General features: G+C 36.6%; 1 protein-coding gene across 6 annotated transcripts; it reads right to left on the reverse strand.

Annotated features, from left to right (window-relative positions):
* Nucleotides 1-66: 66 nt before the first annotated feature.
* LOC132174883 (sporulation-specific protein) lies at nt 67-18,717 on the reverse strand. Of its 6 annotated transcripts, none has more exons than XM_059586637.2 (12): nt 18,515-18,717; nt 17,937-18,021; nt 15,846-15,979; nt 13,017-13,217; nt 12,793-12,915; nt 12,532-12,569; nt 12,334-12,463; nt 5,431-9,960; nt 2,812-2,967; nt 2,534-2,635; nt 2,312-2,454; nt 67-981 (listed from the first exon to the last, which is right to left on the reverse strand). In XM_059586637.2, exons 3-12 carry the CDS (start codon nt 15,921-15,923, stop codon nt 699-701), a joined length of 5,784 nt encoding a protein of 1,927 aa, XP_059442620.2. In that variant the 5' UTR covers nt 15,924-15,979; nt 17,937-18,021; nt 18,515-18,717; the 3' UTR covers nt 67-698. The 6 variants fall into 6 exon arrangements, with proteins under 6 accessions (XP_059442620.2, XP_059442611.2, XP_059442604.2 ...); XM_059586628.2 differs by having other exon boundaries at nt 15,846-15,948; nt 17,937-18,066; XM_059586621.2 differs by having other exon boundaries at nt 17,937-18,066.
* Nucleotides 18,718-19,266: the final 549 nt, after the last annotated feature.

The raw sequence follows: 19,266 nt of genomic DNA on the forward strand, positions 1-19,266 counted from the left end.
TTACCCAAAAAACAAAAGAGGACGAGCTACGAAGAAAGCATTACTGGTTTGAGTTGGGGATCCATTATCAGTCTGCTTACATGACAAATCTTGTTGCCATTTGTGCCACTCACGTGAGGGCCAACATATACAACCTAATGTTTTACAAGTAAATTCGATTTTTCTACATCTTTTGGATCAAACAGCAAAGGAGTAATTTACTCATAAGCCAGCCTATCATCCTCGTCACTACCAATAAAGGGGCAATTCATGTGTAACGTAAATCTGAAAGCAAAAGAAAATGGAAGCCAGAAAGGCATAAAGCGGGGAGAACAAAGATGTTCTTGTGATTTTTTTTTTTTTTTCTAAATATTTAAATAGAATTATTGTCCGTACAAAAATTTTGATTTACTATACAGCTGAATGAATTGCACCAGTGAGGCAGGAAAAAAAAAAAGCCAAGATGTTACAGGTATCTATATTTTTTATACTAGTAACCAAAGAAAATTGGTCGGCAAGCACAGTTTTATTTACATAAAATACCTGCTACTTAGCTTTTGCATCCCATACCAAGCTTGTAAACAGTTTGATCATTGCTGTAGCTTTCCAGTCTTTGGATGTTCAGTCTCTCTGTGTGGGGAGAGCATTTACTTCTTAGCTCGGTAAACGATTCTCTGGGATTGTGCAAACAAGCAAGATGGCAGCAGTCGCTTATGTGGCTAGGAGGAATTCTCCCCAGGTAAGGCTGATGAGGAGCGATTCAACAGTACTGCCTTCTTGGATGCCCGAACATTCTTAAGAGTCATCATGAGTTTCTGTCGCTCTCCTTCGACCTCGGCAAATTGAAGGCTTAGTTGAGAGTATCGGTCATGCATCTCTTTTAGTTCAGTCTCCATAGATGCATGTCTTCCCTTCAGTTCCAACATGTCTTTTATTAGCTCATTGATATCTCTAAAGCTTTGGAATACTGCTTCCTCATCACTGTGTTGTCTCAGGAAAGAACTGGATCACAGGAGCAGAATATCATGTTAATTAATTAGATGAATACTTCGTCTCGCTAGTTACAGGGTAGACTACCTCTGTCCCTTAAAACTATAAGATCCATTTGTATTCTGAGATTTCTAGTTTAATTGTATTATTTTGGTTGCATTAGCCATCCATGCATGCCAAAGAAACACCAAAGTGGTAAAATATTCAGAGATTGCTGAAAATGACTTCAAGGGGGAGCTGTAAAGTGCAGCGCATCAGCAGAAATGAAGGGTCATGAATTTGGATTCACCAATTTGGAAGGATTTACCCGAGGCTAGTACAGTGAACCACCGCCACTTGTAGGACTTGTAGGCTAAAACCCAACAAGTTGAAGTATCCTAAACAATAGACTATGAGCTGGCTATATAGAACTGTCCTTAAAAATGATAAGGGGAAAGAATCCTGGATGTAAATGGGTATGCTTTATGCATTTCATATAAAACCAAACATTGAGACAAACCCGATAATCCAACTAAAACCAAACAAAGACAAAAAGTCTGGCACAAAGAGTCTAAAAACAAACAAGTGGACTCTGATACCATGTTAGAGAACATCCAACCCAAAAATTTAAGCCAGCAGGTAGAGAAGCCCAACTAGTACACAAACCAATATCAAATTCTAAACCCAGTTAATGAGCACTTCCTTAACGATGTGAAGTAATATTACATTGACAACTAGCAATAATGCCTGGCAGAAAGAACACTGAAAGAGGCATTGCCAAAACACCACCTGATCCTAGGAATACATTATTCAACACACTAGATTAGTTGGGAGGATTATGTATAAATAAGAAGCTTACATAGGATCTGGTGGTCATATTTCTAGATCAGCAAGGAAAAGAAAATGATGGAATTTCAAGACTATTTCATGGTAGAATAGGATAACACAGCCGCATAGACACACACATGTGCTTTGTCTGGGAATAGGCTTTTTTGAAGGTGAGCAGCATTGCAAACTTTTTGAAGTGAGCCTCAAGGCCTCAGCTTTATAGGACTCCTATAATAGTGGTTTTGAGCCCTTGTTAGTACTTCACATTTGAGGCCAAACTAAATTCCTTACAAGGCATGGTTAAGCTTTTCATACACGAGATATTGCTTTTATAGTATAAGACCCCCATCTTGCAAAAGAGCAACATACACATTTGAGGCCAAACTAAATTCCTGACAAGGCATGGTTAAGCTTTTCATACACGAGATATTGCTTTTATCAACACACAAATTCTGACAAGAACATTTTGTGCTCCCAACAACGGCAACTGCAGGTCAATTAGCTAGGTTTACCACAGGTGTAAAGAATGGTGTACCTCTGAAAGTGGAAGCTTGATTTCTTTTTTGCTTGGAGCGCTTCAGCAAGCTCAATCTCTAAGGCAAGCACTCTTTCCAATGAATTACCACCGCATGAAAATTCATTGAACAAGGGGTATATGCTTCCCAGATCTTCATTTGCCTGAGAAAGAAGCAGAAATAAGTGTCTAGAATAAGGAGCTAATACACTATTAGGTTGTGAAGGCTGCAAATTAATTTACCTTGCGTAAGAGCATCAGTTCTCTTTGTAAACCTGGAAAAATTGAGTATAAATCATTATGACCTTGGGGGAGAAGTGAATTCTCGTGTTTCATCCTTTCCAACTGCAAGCAGAAAAAACTAAAATTAGATACATTGTATCCTTAGCAAATCCAATGGCTGGTTTTAGAGGCTGTAAATGACAAAAATAAAAAATTCTATACTTGCTCCCCCAGGCCTTCTGAGAATATATAAGAAGTGACATACAGGCATCTTATCATTTCCCTTTACAATATATTACCTCCTTATTAAGGTGGTCCATGCTAGACTTTAGACTTTGGGCTTTTAAGTGATCATTGGTAAGAGATAAATGCTTCTTGTCATTGTGCAGCAAGTCTTCTTGATTTACAAGTGCAAGACTTGGCATACAATTCGCACCTCCAGATACAAGAGCATCCTGATAAATCATTATTCAAGCAACTTGTTAGAGACCAAACTCTCCATGCGTCGTCATATGAAAGAATACACCCAATGGATGAAAATAAAACCAAACAATCTCTTCTTCAGACATACATACACGTGATTTGAAGCTACTTGACATAAGTTAATAGATATAAGCAATGCAAAAGAACTACTAACTAGTTCAGGACAAAAACTGGCAAGCAAGTCTTAAAACATCACTAAGAAACTAACGATTTTGAGCAACAGGAGAGAAATAAAATACCAACTATGAAAGATGGCATAAATAAATCAACTTAACAGTCATCTTTCTCAGCAAATTGCATGACTGTTTTGTAACATGAACTTATTAAAATGACGAGTTTCATTCATCAGTTCCTACAGCTAAGAAGGCATTTAGCCACACAGAAACTTTTCCAAAGTGGTCACATATTTTCACAAAGAAGTCTCTAGAGTTGCCTAATTTGAGGATCCAGCACAACACGAGCCCATGAGTGAGGAAAAATCACTTAGTATAACAGGAAGTAGCTCAACTGCCTTCTGGCTACTAAGTTCAACAAGTTCTAGGCTTTCATTAAAAAGTGAAAGGGTGCAACCCAAGTATACAAGATGTATACAAGAGAAACACCTAACAAAAAAAAAAAGCAAGAAAATCGCGAAAGAAAAAAATATGAAAGTAGTCATAAGCAGCTGCCTAGTGGTATAGATATTAAGGAAAAGAGCCTTTTAAGTCCACCACTGTCCTCTTGCAATTTTCAAAGCTACGGTCATTTTGTTTTCTCCTATCATCTTCCACAATGTTGTACTATGAGAACTACCAAATTGACCTCTCCAACATGCAAATAGATCTACTACTCGTCCAGGCATGACCCAAGCTAACCCAAAAAGACTGAAAACAGAATATCATAAGGCACTAGCTACCACACAATGGAGTAATAGGTGATTAACGGATTCTCCACTCTTCTTACACATACAACACCAATCTACCACTATGATACGCTGCTTCTTAGATTATCCGTAGTGAGACTGAATGACACAGGGAAAGCCGCCTTAAAGGGACTGAATCCCACACTATACATCATGCCAAAATCTAATCTTGGAGCCATTACTTACCTCAAATCTAGTATGACTAGAAAACTCCCCCTAACCCCTCCTGATTTTTTTCCAAAGGCTCACCTCGTATGACCCATGAGCCTCATTAGAGGACCACCCACCTCACAAGCAACCATATTTGGAATTCACTACCACCCTCCAAAAAGTCTCTCATGCACATAGTGCCATAACCATTTCCCCAAGAGAGCTTGGTTGAACTGAATAAAATTTTGGACCCACCAACCCCCCTCAGAGATTGACCATTTCAATCATTAAAACCCCAAAATGCCATATGCCTAGGAAGTGTTAAGAAAATCACATTAACTCACAAATGCTAGAGGAAGCCTATATTGCAGGTCTCACAAACCTCATGAACTCATAAATGCTAGAGATAACCTGCAGTCCTGCTTGCACATTGATTTTAAGTTACAAGTGACAAAAAACAAAAAACATTATGATCAAGCCTCTGGTTATACATATATGAAGCAATCCTCGGGGGAAAAGAATAATTACAATATAATTAGCTTGTTTTTTTAAAAATTTGGTTGTAATCTGCCGTCGTATTAAGTAAGAGAACACTGCTTTTGGGCTAAATTTAGATTCCAGCACTCAAGCCAGTAATAATATAATTTAGATTGATACACTGCTCATTTCAAACCTAATAAAAAGACAATGTTCAATCAATATCAATAAAAATCCAAATGCCCCATTTATTTTTCTATTTATTCATTTTTCTTTTTCTTCTTTTTAACTTTGATTAAATTCGCAAGATCACCGTTCACATTTATGCCAGTACTAAAGACCTTACAAGTTACAAGCTTCCGGTTAAGCTCTAAAAACAGCCTCTACTGAAGGCCAAAAGGTAAATATGGAGCATAAAAGATCAGGATCAAAATATGCTGGGAAAAGAAAAGGACCCAAAAAAAAAAAAAAAACTCTTTACATGATCATATAGGTTATCACATTTCCTTATTTGTTTTTTTAAAGGTCTCTTAGACAAATAGAACAAAGCAAAGTACAATTAGTAAACTGTAGGCAGAATTGATGCTTGTCAAGTAACATAAGATGTACTCTATCCTAAATATTTCTTTCTTCTGTGCATCAACATACTGTGGGCTTTCTCACCCACATATAAATGCCACAGTTTCAACTTATCTGCTTAATTGATAAGCACTTCACGAATATGTTCTCTTAGGAAAATCCAATCAGTTCATACATAAAGTTAAACTATCCCAAGGTACACATATATATACACATATTTATGCTACATGTAACCTTTAATACCCATTTGCAAAAGTTACAACGGTGAAAAGGAACTACCCTGATTCATCTGAAAGGATGCTTCCAACCAAAAATGAAAATGAAATACCTGCGTGTGTTGCACATTCAAGAGGACACTTGCACGGTCAGCTTCATCCATAGGAATTGCACATGCATGTTCTCCTTCCTCACAATTAAATGAACTATCTTGGTCAGAGGGCTTACAAAACAGTTCCTCAGTCGGACTCTTCCCAGGAGCCACATCAATACTTAATCTTCCATTGCTTGAAATGCCTGTAATTAAACTTTTCTGGAGTTTCCTACCGACCGGCTCATCAGACATGCAATCTGCTTTGAGTAATCTATCATAGCCTTCCTTCTGAATATTTATCTGGGATGTGGAACTTTCTATAAAATCTTTCATCAAGGTAAGCTCGGCTGCAATTTTAGATTTTTCATTGTTACATTTTAGCAAAGAAACTTCAAGCTCTTGCTTTTCTTCCTTACAGCACTCAAGGCTTATTAATGAGCACTCCTTTTCAGCCTTCATCATGTCACAGGCATTCACTAGTTCACACTTTTCAGTAAGTGCCGACTGTAACTCAGTTTCCAATTCCAAGATATTTAATCTCAGCTCTTCATTTCTTTTCAAGTGAGATGCCTCAGATTTCTTCCTATTCTCAACTTCATCAATTGCATCTTGCAATTTCCACAGCATTTCCTCACTATGCTTTTTGGAGAAGGAAATCTGGTGCTTCAGTTCTTGCAGCTTGGTCTCGTACTGTTCTTTGATAAATGCAATTCTCAAGGACTCTTGCATGGCAACTGGTGGTCCTTCAGGTTCTCTCTTCTCACGAGCCTGGAGACACTCAGCATCAGCCCTGTCTTTAAGCTCCTTCAAATGGATGGACAAGTTCTTAAACTCTTCTGTCTTTAAAGCCTGTTCAGCAAGCCTCTGGCAAAGCTCACTACATTGCTTCCGCAGCATTATCAGTTCATCATTATGTGCTTCCAGCAAGGTTATATGTGCGCGCTGTTCATCCAACTTGGCTTTAAGTAGTAAAGATTTGACTTCTAGTTCCTCCTTGGAGAATATCAGGTTATCAACTTCTTCTTCACAATTCATTAACTTGTGTTCCAGCCTTTCAACCTCCAGAACATGCCGACTTTTTTGCACGTAGAAAGTGGCCTCGAGATTTTCAGTTCTATTCTTGTGTTCCTCAAGCTCAGACGTTAAAACATTGTTTCTATCAAGAAGTACTCTGTTCTCAGCAGTAGAGGCTTCTAACTCAGACTTTAAGGAATCAAGCGTTGTCAACAAACTAGCATTCTCTTCAACGTAACAGACTTCATTAGCAAGAGAACGATGACGTACTATCTCATCATCAAGATGCTTCTTGTGAAGCTCAGCAAGGTGCTGATCTGCAGATTGAAGTTGCTGAATGAGATCCTCTATCCGGGCGTCATACTGAGTTCTTGTGAAAATGAGACTAACATCTATACCTATCAAAAATTCATGCATTTCACACAGCTGCATTTCCACAGAACAGCATTCTTCCTGGACACTTTTAAGGCATTCTTCAGTGGCCAACAAAAGATGGCAGACTCTTGTTTTTTCTAATTCTAGATCTGATACCAGTTGCTTAAGATGAACCAGTTCACCTTTCTGCTGATCAAGATGTAGTAACTGGGATTGCTTCTCATCTAATTGGGAATTTAGTTTTAAAACTGTACTCTCTAATTTATCTCTGGAACTTCTCTCGATATGCAACTCATCATGCATAGATCGCAAATTTTCTTTCAAATTATTAAGCTCCATTGCAAGCTTGGCAGATTCCTCCGTTTTATCCTGCAAAGAAACCAGCAAAGTGTCTTTTTCTTCCATAAATGCTCCTATGGTCAACTTACACCTTCCAAGGTCATCAGTTACAGTTTCTAACACGAAGATTTCTTGGGCAAGATCCTTGTTTTTAGAAGTAAGTTGTTGCAGCTCAACTTCCAAACGATCTAGATCAGATAAAAGTTCTCTGTGCTGCTGAGTGTATCCTTCTTCAGCTTCAGAGCTAACCTTGAGTCTGTTAGCAATAGCCTCAACTTCTAGTTGAAATTTCTGCAGCAGGGAATTAGACACATCTATTTTATCCATTATAGCCTGCATGTCATGTTCAAACTTTTGTTTCATGATCAAATTATCCGATTCTGCTTTTCTTAAAGACACTTGAGCCAAATCTCTTTCATCCACTAGAACTTTCTTCTCTTCCATGAGTTGGACAATCTTTTTAAATGCAGTATGATGAAGCTCTTCTAATTGCAACAGAACACCTGTTAAGTTCGTTGACTCCAAATCCTCGCAACAAGATTCGCTCCAGAGAGACAGTCCACCACACTTTTTGTCAAAAGATCTCAACAGATTCGACAACTTATCTTGCAGAAAGTTGATAGTATTCTGTAGATTCTCCTTCTCAGAAGTCAGCTCATCAAATTCCACTCTGACTGCTTTCAACTCTTCCTGAAAAGAGGAAATATCATTTCCAAGATTGCCATTTTCTTGGGTTTTTTTGTTCAACAAATTTTCCAAATCTAAGTTTTCTGCAGCGCAGGCCTCATACTTTCTCTCATAACTTCTGTATTCCGTCATCAAGGCTTCCCATTCAGTAATCTTCTGATTGAGAAGACGATTTTCAAGGGTAACATTTTGTAAATTTGATTCTAAAATTTGGTTGTGCTGAGCCAACTCATTGTATTTTGTAATGCAAGTTGCCTTGTAATCATCAAGGGAATGAACATTATCCATAGCATCCTGCAGCCTAAGCATCAGTAACTCCTTGGACTCTGTCGAAAGCTCCAGCTGCTGTTTACATTCTTCAAGTTTCTCTTTCATGAGTCTAAATTCAGAACTTGCTTCAAGCAAACTCTCCTGTAGAGTTTTCGAAAAAATATCCAAGTATACATTCACAAAATGAATTTCATAGATTTCATCGTCAACCTTTTGGCATTGCCCTTCCTGCAGGAAGAGTGATCTTTTTGAATCCTCAAGAAGATCACATCCACCCAAGTTTGGTTTATTTACCCCTGTATAGTTACGCTGACACTGCAAGAGTTTGGAAGCATGGTGTTCCTCTATATCCAATTTCTGGTTCTGCACTGTTTCTGGGTACAATTGAAAGATTGTTTCTGAAGAATCTGCAAAAGCTTGCTTGATAAGGTTCTGATTAGTCTCAAACATAGATAGAACCTGAAAAGATAGTAGTTCAAGGTCCTTTTGTAACTGGTTCACAGCAATGGAGTAATTCAAGCGTGCCCGCTTAAGAGCTGCTTCTGCAGTAATAGCCCTTCTTTCAAGGTCCTTGTTGAGAGATTCCAAATCACGCTTGTCTTCAGCAATTCTTATTAGCTGCGCATTCATGTCTCGGTGCGTGGTCTCCATCTCTGCCTTAGTGGATGAAATTGTGTACATGCAAGTAGAATGCTCATTTCTGAGACTTTGCAACTCTCCCATCATCTGCCTCTGAGTTTCCTCAAGTTCCTGAATGAGAGCTTCATAGTAGCACTCCATCTGGTCCATTTTCCTGGCAAGGCTTTCCTGTTCAGCTTTTGACTCATCCAACTCCCTTAGAAGTTCAAAGAGCTTTCCTTTCAATGCATTTGTCGCATCAACAGAATCAGATTCGTGAGACACCAGGCTAGGAATTTTAAGACAATGAAGAATGCCTTCCGGTTGATACAAGTCAGCGTCAAATCCAGTTCCTGGTACAACTGGCTCACTTCTACGCAAGTTCATTTCTCTCATTTCCATTACACTTGGAAAGTTGAGCCCTGTAATTGCCTGTCCACTTCCTTGTTTGAGATCCTGCAGAACACCAAGCAGTGCCTCTAAGTCTGAGTGCAGGAACCTGAAGTCTCCTTCATGCCGTCCAAAGCATGCCTTGTTTTGAAGCTCTCGTATATTATCCTCCACTAATAAAAGCCCCTTTAGCCATCTCAACTGTAACTCTTGAGATAAGTGATGCTGGTCGGTCTCAATAGATTCTCTGCTGATAAATGGAGGGCTTAATTTAGAACTTTTAAGCTGTTCAAGATCATCTTTGAACTTTGAACACTCTGATTTCATTACAGAAACTTCCTTTGCCAGTTCTTCTCCTGAAGCAATCTCTGCAGCAAGTTGCTGGGCCAATCTTTGTGCTTCAACACCTATTTCATCAGCATGACTATGTAAAGAGCTTACCTCCAGCTTAAGCTCAAGAATAGAAGACTCAGCTGCTTCCAAGCTTCCTCTAAGTCTACTATTCTCTTCATAAGTGATTGCCAATTCATTGTCTGCAGAATAGTCAGAACTCCAGCCATGAACCCAGTCATTAGTCCCTTGAGTCAAAAACCTATTATCAGAAGGGTCCCCTTTCTCTGGCTGAGGACTTTGACTAAGGGAGAGTCCACCTAAATCGCCTGAGATTGTACTCTTAAGGCTGTCAATTTCATTTGTGCTGGACATGTCATGCTTCTCAGCATACAAACTTTCTGAAGTATTGGATGAGCCATCAAACCCAACAGCTGAATCTGCGTACTCTTCATTCAGCCCCACCTCTTCTTCAAGCGAAGGCAGCTCTTTAGGTTCTTTTTTGAATCTAACTCTTGCAGTAACCTATGAAAAATCAGAGAAGATAAACATACTTGTCAATCATAAAGAAAATACTTGAGCCAGGAACAGGGCTTTGAATAGGGATACTAAATTGTATTATTCCATATCAAATAATTTAGGCCACTCAAATTATCATCCCAACTACTACAAATGCCATTCAAATATCACCAGTAACAAACAATACCAGATTTTCTCCAACTACTCACTAAAGGAAAACTTTTGTCAATTTCTTTGGTAACTAGTTAACATCTTCTAGTACCTCCAAAAAGAAACAGGAGATTAAAAATATACCATTATGAAACCTCTACCAGTACTTTGGACGTTCTATAGAGAGAAACATGTTCAAGTATGGGTTCAAAATTTATGCCATCCAAGACAACAGAGGTGAGGGCCATTTCAACAACGAAATGGCCTAATCACTTTAAGATAGCCTGATTTCCGTTAATAGCACTGGCCTTGACATTGTGGGATGGATAAGTAGTGAAGGAATTATTGCATCATATTTGTTGAGCACTTCGGAGAAATAAACTCCCTCAGCAATTCTTCTGTGCGTAAAGGATTTAAGAGTTTAACTATCCAAGAACATCTTCTCATTTACTAAGATCAACTGGTCGCATAAGTTTCAAAGGTAAGTATCTGAAAAATGTGTTTTGAGGAGAGAGAAAAATCATAAGTTTCAAATGTTTGCCTTTTATCTTTCCATTCTTCTCTTCTTCCATACACAGTTTCTATTTGTTAGAATGTTAATTTAAATTATTAAGTCTACCATTTTCTATCAACTTAAACTTTTGGTGTAACTAGTAATTTAACATGGTTTCAAAACAAAGGTCATGAGTTCAAACCTCAACTCTGTTACCCTCGTCTTAATTAAATATTTCATGTATTGGGTCTTACTTGTTGAGGAAGAGTCTCATACGTAAGAGGGGGGTATTAGAATATTAATTCAAATTATTAAGTCTACCATTTTTTATCAACTTAAATTTTTAGAATAATTGGTGATTTAACACTAATGATAGCAAATTTGAGACTAGAGAGAGAAAGAAAGAGACCGAGGATATTCATAACAGGTGAGTTTCTTATTGTCTTTCAATTAAAGCAATTTCACTTATTCTGGAAGTAATTTCACTAATCCTGTGAGATTGTTGGACTCTTCTAGATCATGACTTGGATCATGTAGGCATCATTGCCAGGACAGGAGTGCCTACTTGAAATTTTGGGGGGGATTTGGGTGTCTTCCTGCTTATGGTTTCTTTTGCTTCTCTCCTCTCCCCCCTATTTTAATACAATAAATACACCCTATTTTAATACAATATTCTCAAGTCAATAAGATCAAAATGTAGTCCTGTTGGGCAATTCCGACAGTGGACGTAGGACTTTTAAGGCTGTTAAATCACCACTTATCCCAACAGCTTATGTTGATAAGAAGAAATAAATTTTAATCATTTAATTAATACTTTAACATTCCCACTCATGTGTGGGCTCAAACTCCCTTTTAATAAATAATGCCCAATATGTGAAATATTTAATTGAAATTGAGGTAAATAACGGAGTCAGAGTTCGAACTCAGGACATCTACTCTAATACCATGTTAAATCATCACAATGACCAAAATTCCCCCAAACTCTAATGACTCACAAACCCTAATAACTCTTCTAACAAAGGCCAAACGACTTCAATCCTTGAGATTTTTTATGTCAGGGAACCTCTTCAAGGCAGGGCTCTTCGGACCTACCCTTGCAGAGTAAACCCCAGTTCCATGCACCACACCCTTGGAAGTTTTCCTACACTGAACTAGTTAAATCGCTGGCTTTCACCAGGGGTGTGGCCCCAAGAGATTGTTTGCACCTATGAGGTGTTGAACCTTGGACCTTGAAGGAAGCAAACCCTCAAGACCAAGGCCTTCCTTGAGCTTTCTCTTCTCTCTGTTTCTAAATTCAGGTAGTGTGAATTCATGTTAATTGTTTTGCTTTCATAAAACAGCATAAGAAAGAGCCTAAATTGCTATTTTTCTATGCAAGCATTGAATGCCTCGAAAGAGGAATTTTATTGTGTCAGACAACAAAAATTCTTTTCTAGACAAGTGTCTGAAACACCTTAAAAGCATTGATAATTTTAAAATAGGCCCTTTTAATTATCATACTAGCAGCCAGCATTGCTCAGGCTAATACTTGGACAAATCAATATACATATTTTGTTATTCATAAAATAGTACGAACTGATTTGAAGAGACAAAAAGTATGACATGGAATACATTACAGAAATTTTTCTGCTAGCAAATTACTTGACTTATTACTGTACAAAAAGAGAAAACATAAAGAATAGTTTATGCATAGAATAAATGTGGACAAATACAAAGCAAAAAGAAAATGATCAAACCTTATCCATCTGATCATTGACAGTCTCTCCAGAAGATGATACTTTTCTACTAGCAGATTCATAATGACTACTTTGGTCAGAAGTTGTCTCCAGACCCCTCTCTCTCAGTTCCCTCTGCTGCTCAAACTCTCTGAAAGCAAACAAATAGAATTGAATGCACTGAAATTAGCATGAAGAATGTATTTCGAAATTAAGTACCTGAAACCGGTTTTAGAAGTTAGCAGCTGTACAGTGACCTGGCATTCAATAACAAAACCAATAAATGTTATGAGGGAAAGCACTACATCTCTTTGGGAAATACTTTATAGCAAGCAAGCTAGAATGAAACTTTGTTACTGGAAGCAACATAGGAACATTGTAGTTGTTATTGGTATATGACCTAGTAAGCAGAGAATTAGCAAAACTAATTTTCTCAAGATAGTATTATGTCAGAGAGAAGATGACTTCAGAAATCCTCACATGTAAGATAGTTCCAGAGTCGCATCCATGAAGTGGCAGTGCAACAGCAGAAGGCTTTAAGGCATCAGCATAATCAGCAAGGTTGATGTTAGCCTCGCCAAGGATGCTGGAACGTGAAGAACCCTGATGTCAATGAGATTTAGGCCAAATATAAAGTCAATCTCGGATATTAACAAAAATAAAAGAAAATAACGAAGGAAATACAGAATATAGGAGGAATTTACCATTGCCAGCACAAGTTTATAGAGCTTCTCATCATATTGTCTTGTCTTGATGTCTTGAAGAAGTCTGGTAGTTTCATAAATAGGATCCCCCCATTTGCATGTGCCATTTCTCACATTCGCTTTGGTTGTCTTTGCAGTTGCCTTTCCAGAATCAGCAGGAATGAAAGATATAAACAGCTTATCCCATCCAGTTTGTGGAATCTAGATCGTGCAGAAAGAAATATAAATTAAATGCATATACAACAAAACCAGATGAATAAACAAAATTCACGTATATAGCATACATCATAAAGCACTTCAGCTCAACTGTCAAAACAAACTCAATATCAAAAATCCAAAAGAACTTTGTGCCAAACTTAAAGCCACTTAAATATTCTCAACACATAACTTGGGCATCATTCCAGATTTCCTGCTATACTTGAACAAATTTCGATACTTCTTTCAATACTAAGACAAAATCAAAAGTGAGAACAAAAGCTTTAGGCCTTCTTACAGCCTATTAACCTAGTTCTTGGAAATGTCAACAATAAAAACTCTAACAGAACACCACATTGCATGGTGAACATGAATATGCCCATGGGGACACAGAAAACTTAGTAGTGTGCAAATTACCCTGATTCCTCCCTTCATTTATGTATTAGAATAGAAAATTATGTGCACAGGATGTGCCTTATCCTGATTCCTATACCTCACATAATGCATGTGATACCTTAAGTTTATCATCATAGTCTACTCAAACAAATTCTGTATACTGAGATAAATAATATAAAAATCTAAACTTTTGGAAGAAATAAGAAATAGTTACAGAAAAGCATAGTATCAATGTAATACGGAAGATAGATGTGCCCTCATATATAATCATATGCCAACTTAAGTTATGTAACTCAATGAATCCACTTATCATGGATAGGTCTGTTTTCTGTACAAAACATAAAATGCCTGCTGATTATTATATGAATAGATTTTGCAGTAAACTAACTACATTCACACAATATCTTTTTTAGGTCTTCAAAGATTTTTGAAATTTCCAGTGGTCTTCAATACACCATTGTCTTTCTGCAAGACTGTTAAGAAGCTAATATCCAAATATCACAATCAGGATGATTGACTCTCGCCTCATTTACTTCAGTATGATTGCAAATCAAAGGTGACAGAATGCTAGCGATTGTTGGATATTCTCCAGATAAAAGTCACAATATGGTTCTTATGGGTGATTTAACAAAAACATGTGCCAATTACAAAAACAGCTTTTTCATTAGAATTCTTCTTCTAGTTAGGTGTCTCTTGTATACATCCTATGTACTTAAATTGCGCCTTTGCGCATTCTAATGAATTTACGATTACAAAAAAAAAAAAAAAGTTTTCCAAGTGCAGGTAAGTGTTCCAACATTGAATTTATCACCAGTATCTGAATCCAAATTTGTCAAGCTGCTGACATTTGCAAAAATTCCTCAACCGTATAATAGTCACAAATCATCTTGCATTGAATTGTCTTCTTTTTTCTTTTTCTTTTTTTGTGGGGGAGGGGTAAGGATGATGACTGCTGGTTTAACTTTGAAGGTTCGGTTCAGAAAATCTAAACTGCAAAATGCTAGTCACAAACCCAAAGAAACAGATGCTCAAAGGATCCTACATACACTTGAATACCAAAATCAGGCAATCAGTGTGAGATCAGCTGGCACAGAGAGAGAGTAAAAAGAAGGAAAAATGAAGTCTAGATCCGGTGGTGAAGCCCCAGGATTATACTTCAGTGGACACAAACTCTAGATAAACAAACAAAAGTTAAACACACTGGTTGATATTGATTTCCACAAAAGATTTTTTATCTCAAATCAATGACTCCTTAAACTTGTCCACGATCAATTTCATATTCTGAAAAGATTGCATGATCAACTTAATATTTAATCCATAATCGATTGAAAACTAATACCTTGATTAACCTCAACACACTTTTATGGCGTATAAAGTCATATATGCTTTTCTTTTTTAAAGGGATAACCCAAATTAACTAAATAGGAGTTGACTAGAGTTAGCAACACTCAAATTAATATGATATCTAATTCAAGAAATTTATTATTTAAAAAACGAAAATTAAAAGACCTAAAAGCTTAAATTTAATTTCTCCATAATAAATTATCAATTGTAATTATAGTAAATAAATCATGAGACGAAAATCCTACACTACTATAATATTCTATGTAGATAAGCAAGTCAGTAGATGCCATAAATATGTAACCTTTTTCATCAAGTAACAAACAATCAAATTATGGAACTCAATAAATAGATGATAGCCTATGTTCTAAAAACACAATCGGATTAAAAGTGAGGCAAAAAAGTTCGATTAAAATCTTATCATTTTGTTTGAAAATAAAATCTCATAACTTTTTAGGGTTATAAAGTGACCACACCTTTTATTTTCAAAAACGTCAGGGGTGCAAACAATAGATATTTTAAAAAAATTTAAAATTAGGAGCCAAAACTTAAAGTTTAAGAAACTTTAGTGGAGGCAATTGCCCACACTCAGCATACCTGGCTCCGCCTCTAGCTAGATCAGAACCTTACAACAATTACAGAATTGCACAAATACTGAACACATTTGGTCAATAAATTGCCTTAGAGTTTACTAGTTCCCCTTATACTGCTGTATTTTGTATCTATGTTGGTACTTGTTGATTTCCGTTTGTAAGTATTAAAGTGGTGAAATTCTAGCGTACAACGTAAATTAATCACAGACATACGTTATACATCAGAGGTCAACAAGAAAATCAACAAATAAATTGATAAATTAAGCTTATGGAAATGTCTTGCAGTTGCAGAAATTTTACTTACATGTGTAGCATGGAATTGTAGCCGGAAAACGACTTTTACTTTTGTCTTCTCAAGCTTCCACTTTGCAATCCTTGACATCACTGGAAACTTATATTATGGTTGGCTGCATAACATCAGGGTTCCACTTCATTCCCCTATCCCATTTATTCTAAATCAACACAGCATGGTTGTAGTATTCTACAAATAAATAATTCATAAAAATAAAAAATAAACAATAAAAGAGTATTCTACAAATAAATAAAACGATGATGATACATGAAAACCAGAAAAAAAATTGGAAAGATGAAAATTGCTGTCTGCTGGATGACAAACACCAATACTCTAGCTGCAAATTATTTTTCTCAACTAAGTTTATGAATTTACTAGAACAAAGGCATAGAAAAGGAAAATTTTGTCCATTGTGCAGGGAGATGACAACTTTAAAAAGGTACAAACACCTTGAACCAGTTTGGAGGTCACTAAGATCTTCTAGAAAGAGTAGTTTCAGCAGCAGTATCTCAAAAAACCTTTTTTTTTTTTTTTAATATTTAAACTTTTTTGGCTAGGGGCAATGACGAACACTTGCTGGAAGCGACAGAAAGCTTGACAAGGAGAAATATCATAAAACATTAAAATGTAGTCAATGGAATCAGATTATGTATTTGCATATTTAAACACTTTGTTATGCTTGGAATTCTAATAGAAAAGAAAGACCAAAAAGAACGGTGTTTAAGGCAACGATAATGAAGTCCCATGTGGAAGTACTTAAAATTAAACTCTCAAAAAGGAAAACATCTATATGGGAAACCTGACCAAGATTCTAGAGCACTGAAAACCACCTATGATTACTATGATGCAGCAGGATATATACATGTGGAACTCCACCTACATGCTGACTCATGCAAGCTCAGCCGGACAAATAGATTTAACATGACAAGTTTCCCTTATTAAAACATGAAACTGTGGAAACAATGGAAAAGCTCTTGATGGAAGGAGCAATAGACAAGAGTCCAGTCATTGACATGGTCCGTACAACATGACTCGAGATTAACTTGAAGCCAGACAATCCAGTACACTACATGTAATCAGTGAAACCTCAAACCTGCCTAAAAAAAAACCTTTATCAAACTTCAACTCCACTAATTCAATCCTCAAAGCTTTGTAAAATTAAACATGCAGCTGTCCTTGAACAGTGGTAAAACATCCTAAGGGGTGGGTTCAACCTAGGGTTTAAGAGGCACACCAGAATTTATAACATTTAGACAGGAACATTGATATTTCACAACATAGCATGGTCAACAACTAGTAAAATCATGTTTCAGTGGTCAAACAATTCAAAGGAACACAGAATCGCATTCCAATATATGCTGAATTTGGGGTTAATATCCTAATGCATCAAAATAAAAGTACTCTCATCAAAACAAAAGGTCCGATAATGTATATGCCAAGAAATTTCCCACTCCAAAATTCAAATTAGAATTCATCACACAGCACAAACAGTTGTTTAGGCAACTTTCATTTAGTGAGATTTAGTGAGTTGCACACTTTCATATTGGCAGGCCCTAATAAGTATATTTTTATTTAAGTAAAGAAGTATACAGAAGAGCAATGTACATAAAATTTTATGTTCAAATCTCATTAGCATAAAACAAATCAACAGAATTATTACGAAAAAAGGTTTTAGAATTGAGATCCTACAACTCCCTGAGCTAGACGGAACCAGAAAATAACGACGATGAGACTATCATAAAAACCACAATTAAAATCATAAAGAAACTCGGTCAAAATGCAGATTTATGCAAATCGAGATCTTCAATTTAGATTCAAAAACACTAATTACACCGTTTCGGTTGCTTAGAAAATATACGTGAATGAATTATAACTTTGAATCCTTAAAGGCAATCCCTCAGGAATCAAAATGTAGATGGTCCATTCAACTGGACCTACTACAACTACTTGATCCAGCTGGGTCGAGCTCAACAATTTGATTTTCTTTTCCATCACTTTCCCCCATTTTCTCAGCAACCAAACAGAAAAAAGAGGAAAAAAATTTGAACTAGAAACCAATATAGAAACGGAAAGAAAAAAAAAAAAGCCAATTCCAGCCCATACCTTGTTCGACGAGTCATAAACTTTCCCTAAACGCCAAACCCAGAGACAATCCCAAATGCCCACTTGAAAAGAGCAAACTTCACACCTCCAAGTCCAAGAAAACACAGTGCATCTTAGCTATTTTTTTCACCTTGTAAAAAAAAAAAAATGAAAGAAAACGACAAAAAACAGGACCCGAAAAACAAGTTCAAACAATGCCAAAAAAGATTGACACAGAGAAAAGAGTGGAATAGAATCCAACCCAAATGCCTAGCTGAATGTGGAAAGAAAATGCAATCTGAAACCTAAAAGGCACTACTGTTTTTCTTCAACAACACATCCACCAAAACCCCACCAAAAAGAAAGAAAAAAATTTACCGGATTTGACATTTTGGGACGTCAAATTTAAACCATGAAGAAAACGCCAAAAGAATGTGATTTTTTTACGCCCAGTGCTGAGTGAACAGGAACAGAGAGAGAGACACGCACATACAAACCCCCCAGTAAATGTTGACATTTAATTCAAAAAAATAAATAAATAAAGATAAAGAAAATATATTTAGTATAATGGGATTAAATAATGCAGCGCAGGTGGGTACCTAGCTCCGGATCTGTAGGTGCTTAGGCCGAAAGGAAGAGCAGGAACCTTTACAGCGAAGGTTCTTAGCTAGGCTCACATAGAGTTTTGAGGGATTTGATTTGTGATGGCGTAAATAAGTGGTTAAGTGTAGGGGGGTATCGCCATTAATAAGGTGAAGTGGAGCTTGGGAGTTTAGCTCATGTATCAACCTCAAAAACCCGCCAAACCCTGTGATTGGCCTCCATTATTACTTTCTCAATTACACAAATAAGGTTGTCAGTGAGTGGGGTTTACTTTCACTGCTCGGGAGGGTGGCGTTGGATTCTCTGAAATGCCCTTGCCTTTGCCTCTTCTTTTACGGATGGCTATTGCACGCTTGGACCTCAATATTTAAAGATTTTAATTATTATTTTTAAATTAAAATGATTGGAATTTTATTGTGTATTATTTATTTCTATTAATGTGAAATTTTTATCTTTAAAGTGATAAATGGTGATAATGAGAATAAGAACTGTCTTCAAGAGGTAGTTTAATAGGCGGGAACCATACTTAATGAAACAGAAATCACTAATTCAAATTTCTCTTCCTCCCTCTTATACGGATATGTCAAAAAATAATAAGAATAAAAACTATTTTACTGTACAAATTATGTATTGTTAAGAAAATATGCTTAAATTTTGTGTTCCTCTTATGAAGTTATACCCAAATGAGCATTAAATACCAAATGAATATCATTCAGCATAATGGAGGAAAGTAGGAAAATGCTACATT

Source organism: Corylus avellana, chromosome 2, assembly GCF_965113065.1.
Source record: "Corylus avellana chromosome 2, dhCorAvel1.hap1.2, whole genome shotgun sequence".
Classification (NCBI taxonomy): Eukaryota; Viridiplantae; Streptophyta; class Magnoliopsida; order Fagales; family Betulaceae; genus Corylus; species Corylus avellana.

Excerpts from the sequence above, each read along its gene's own strand:
- LOC132174883 (XM_059586637.2), bottom strand. The coding sequence starts at position 15,923 with ATGTCAAGGATTGCAAAGTGGAAGCTTGAGAAGACAAAAGTAAAAGTC. Across the intron at positions 12,464-12,531 it reads ACTTCTAAAACCGGTTTCAG|AGAGTTTGAGCAGCAGAGGG; the intron begins GTACTTAATTTC and ends GTTTGCTTTCAG. Across the intron at positions 2,636-2,811 it reads TGGACCACCTTAATAAGGAG|TTGGAAAGGATGAAACACGA; the intron begins GTAATATATTGT and ends TTCTGCTTGCAG.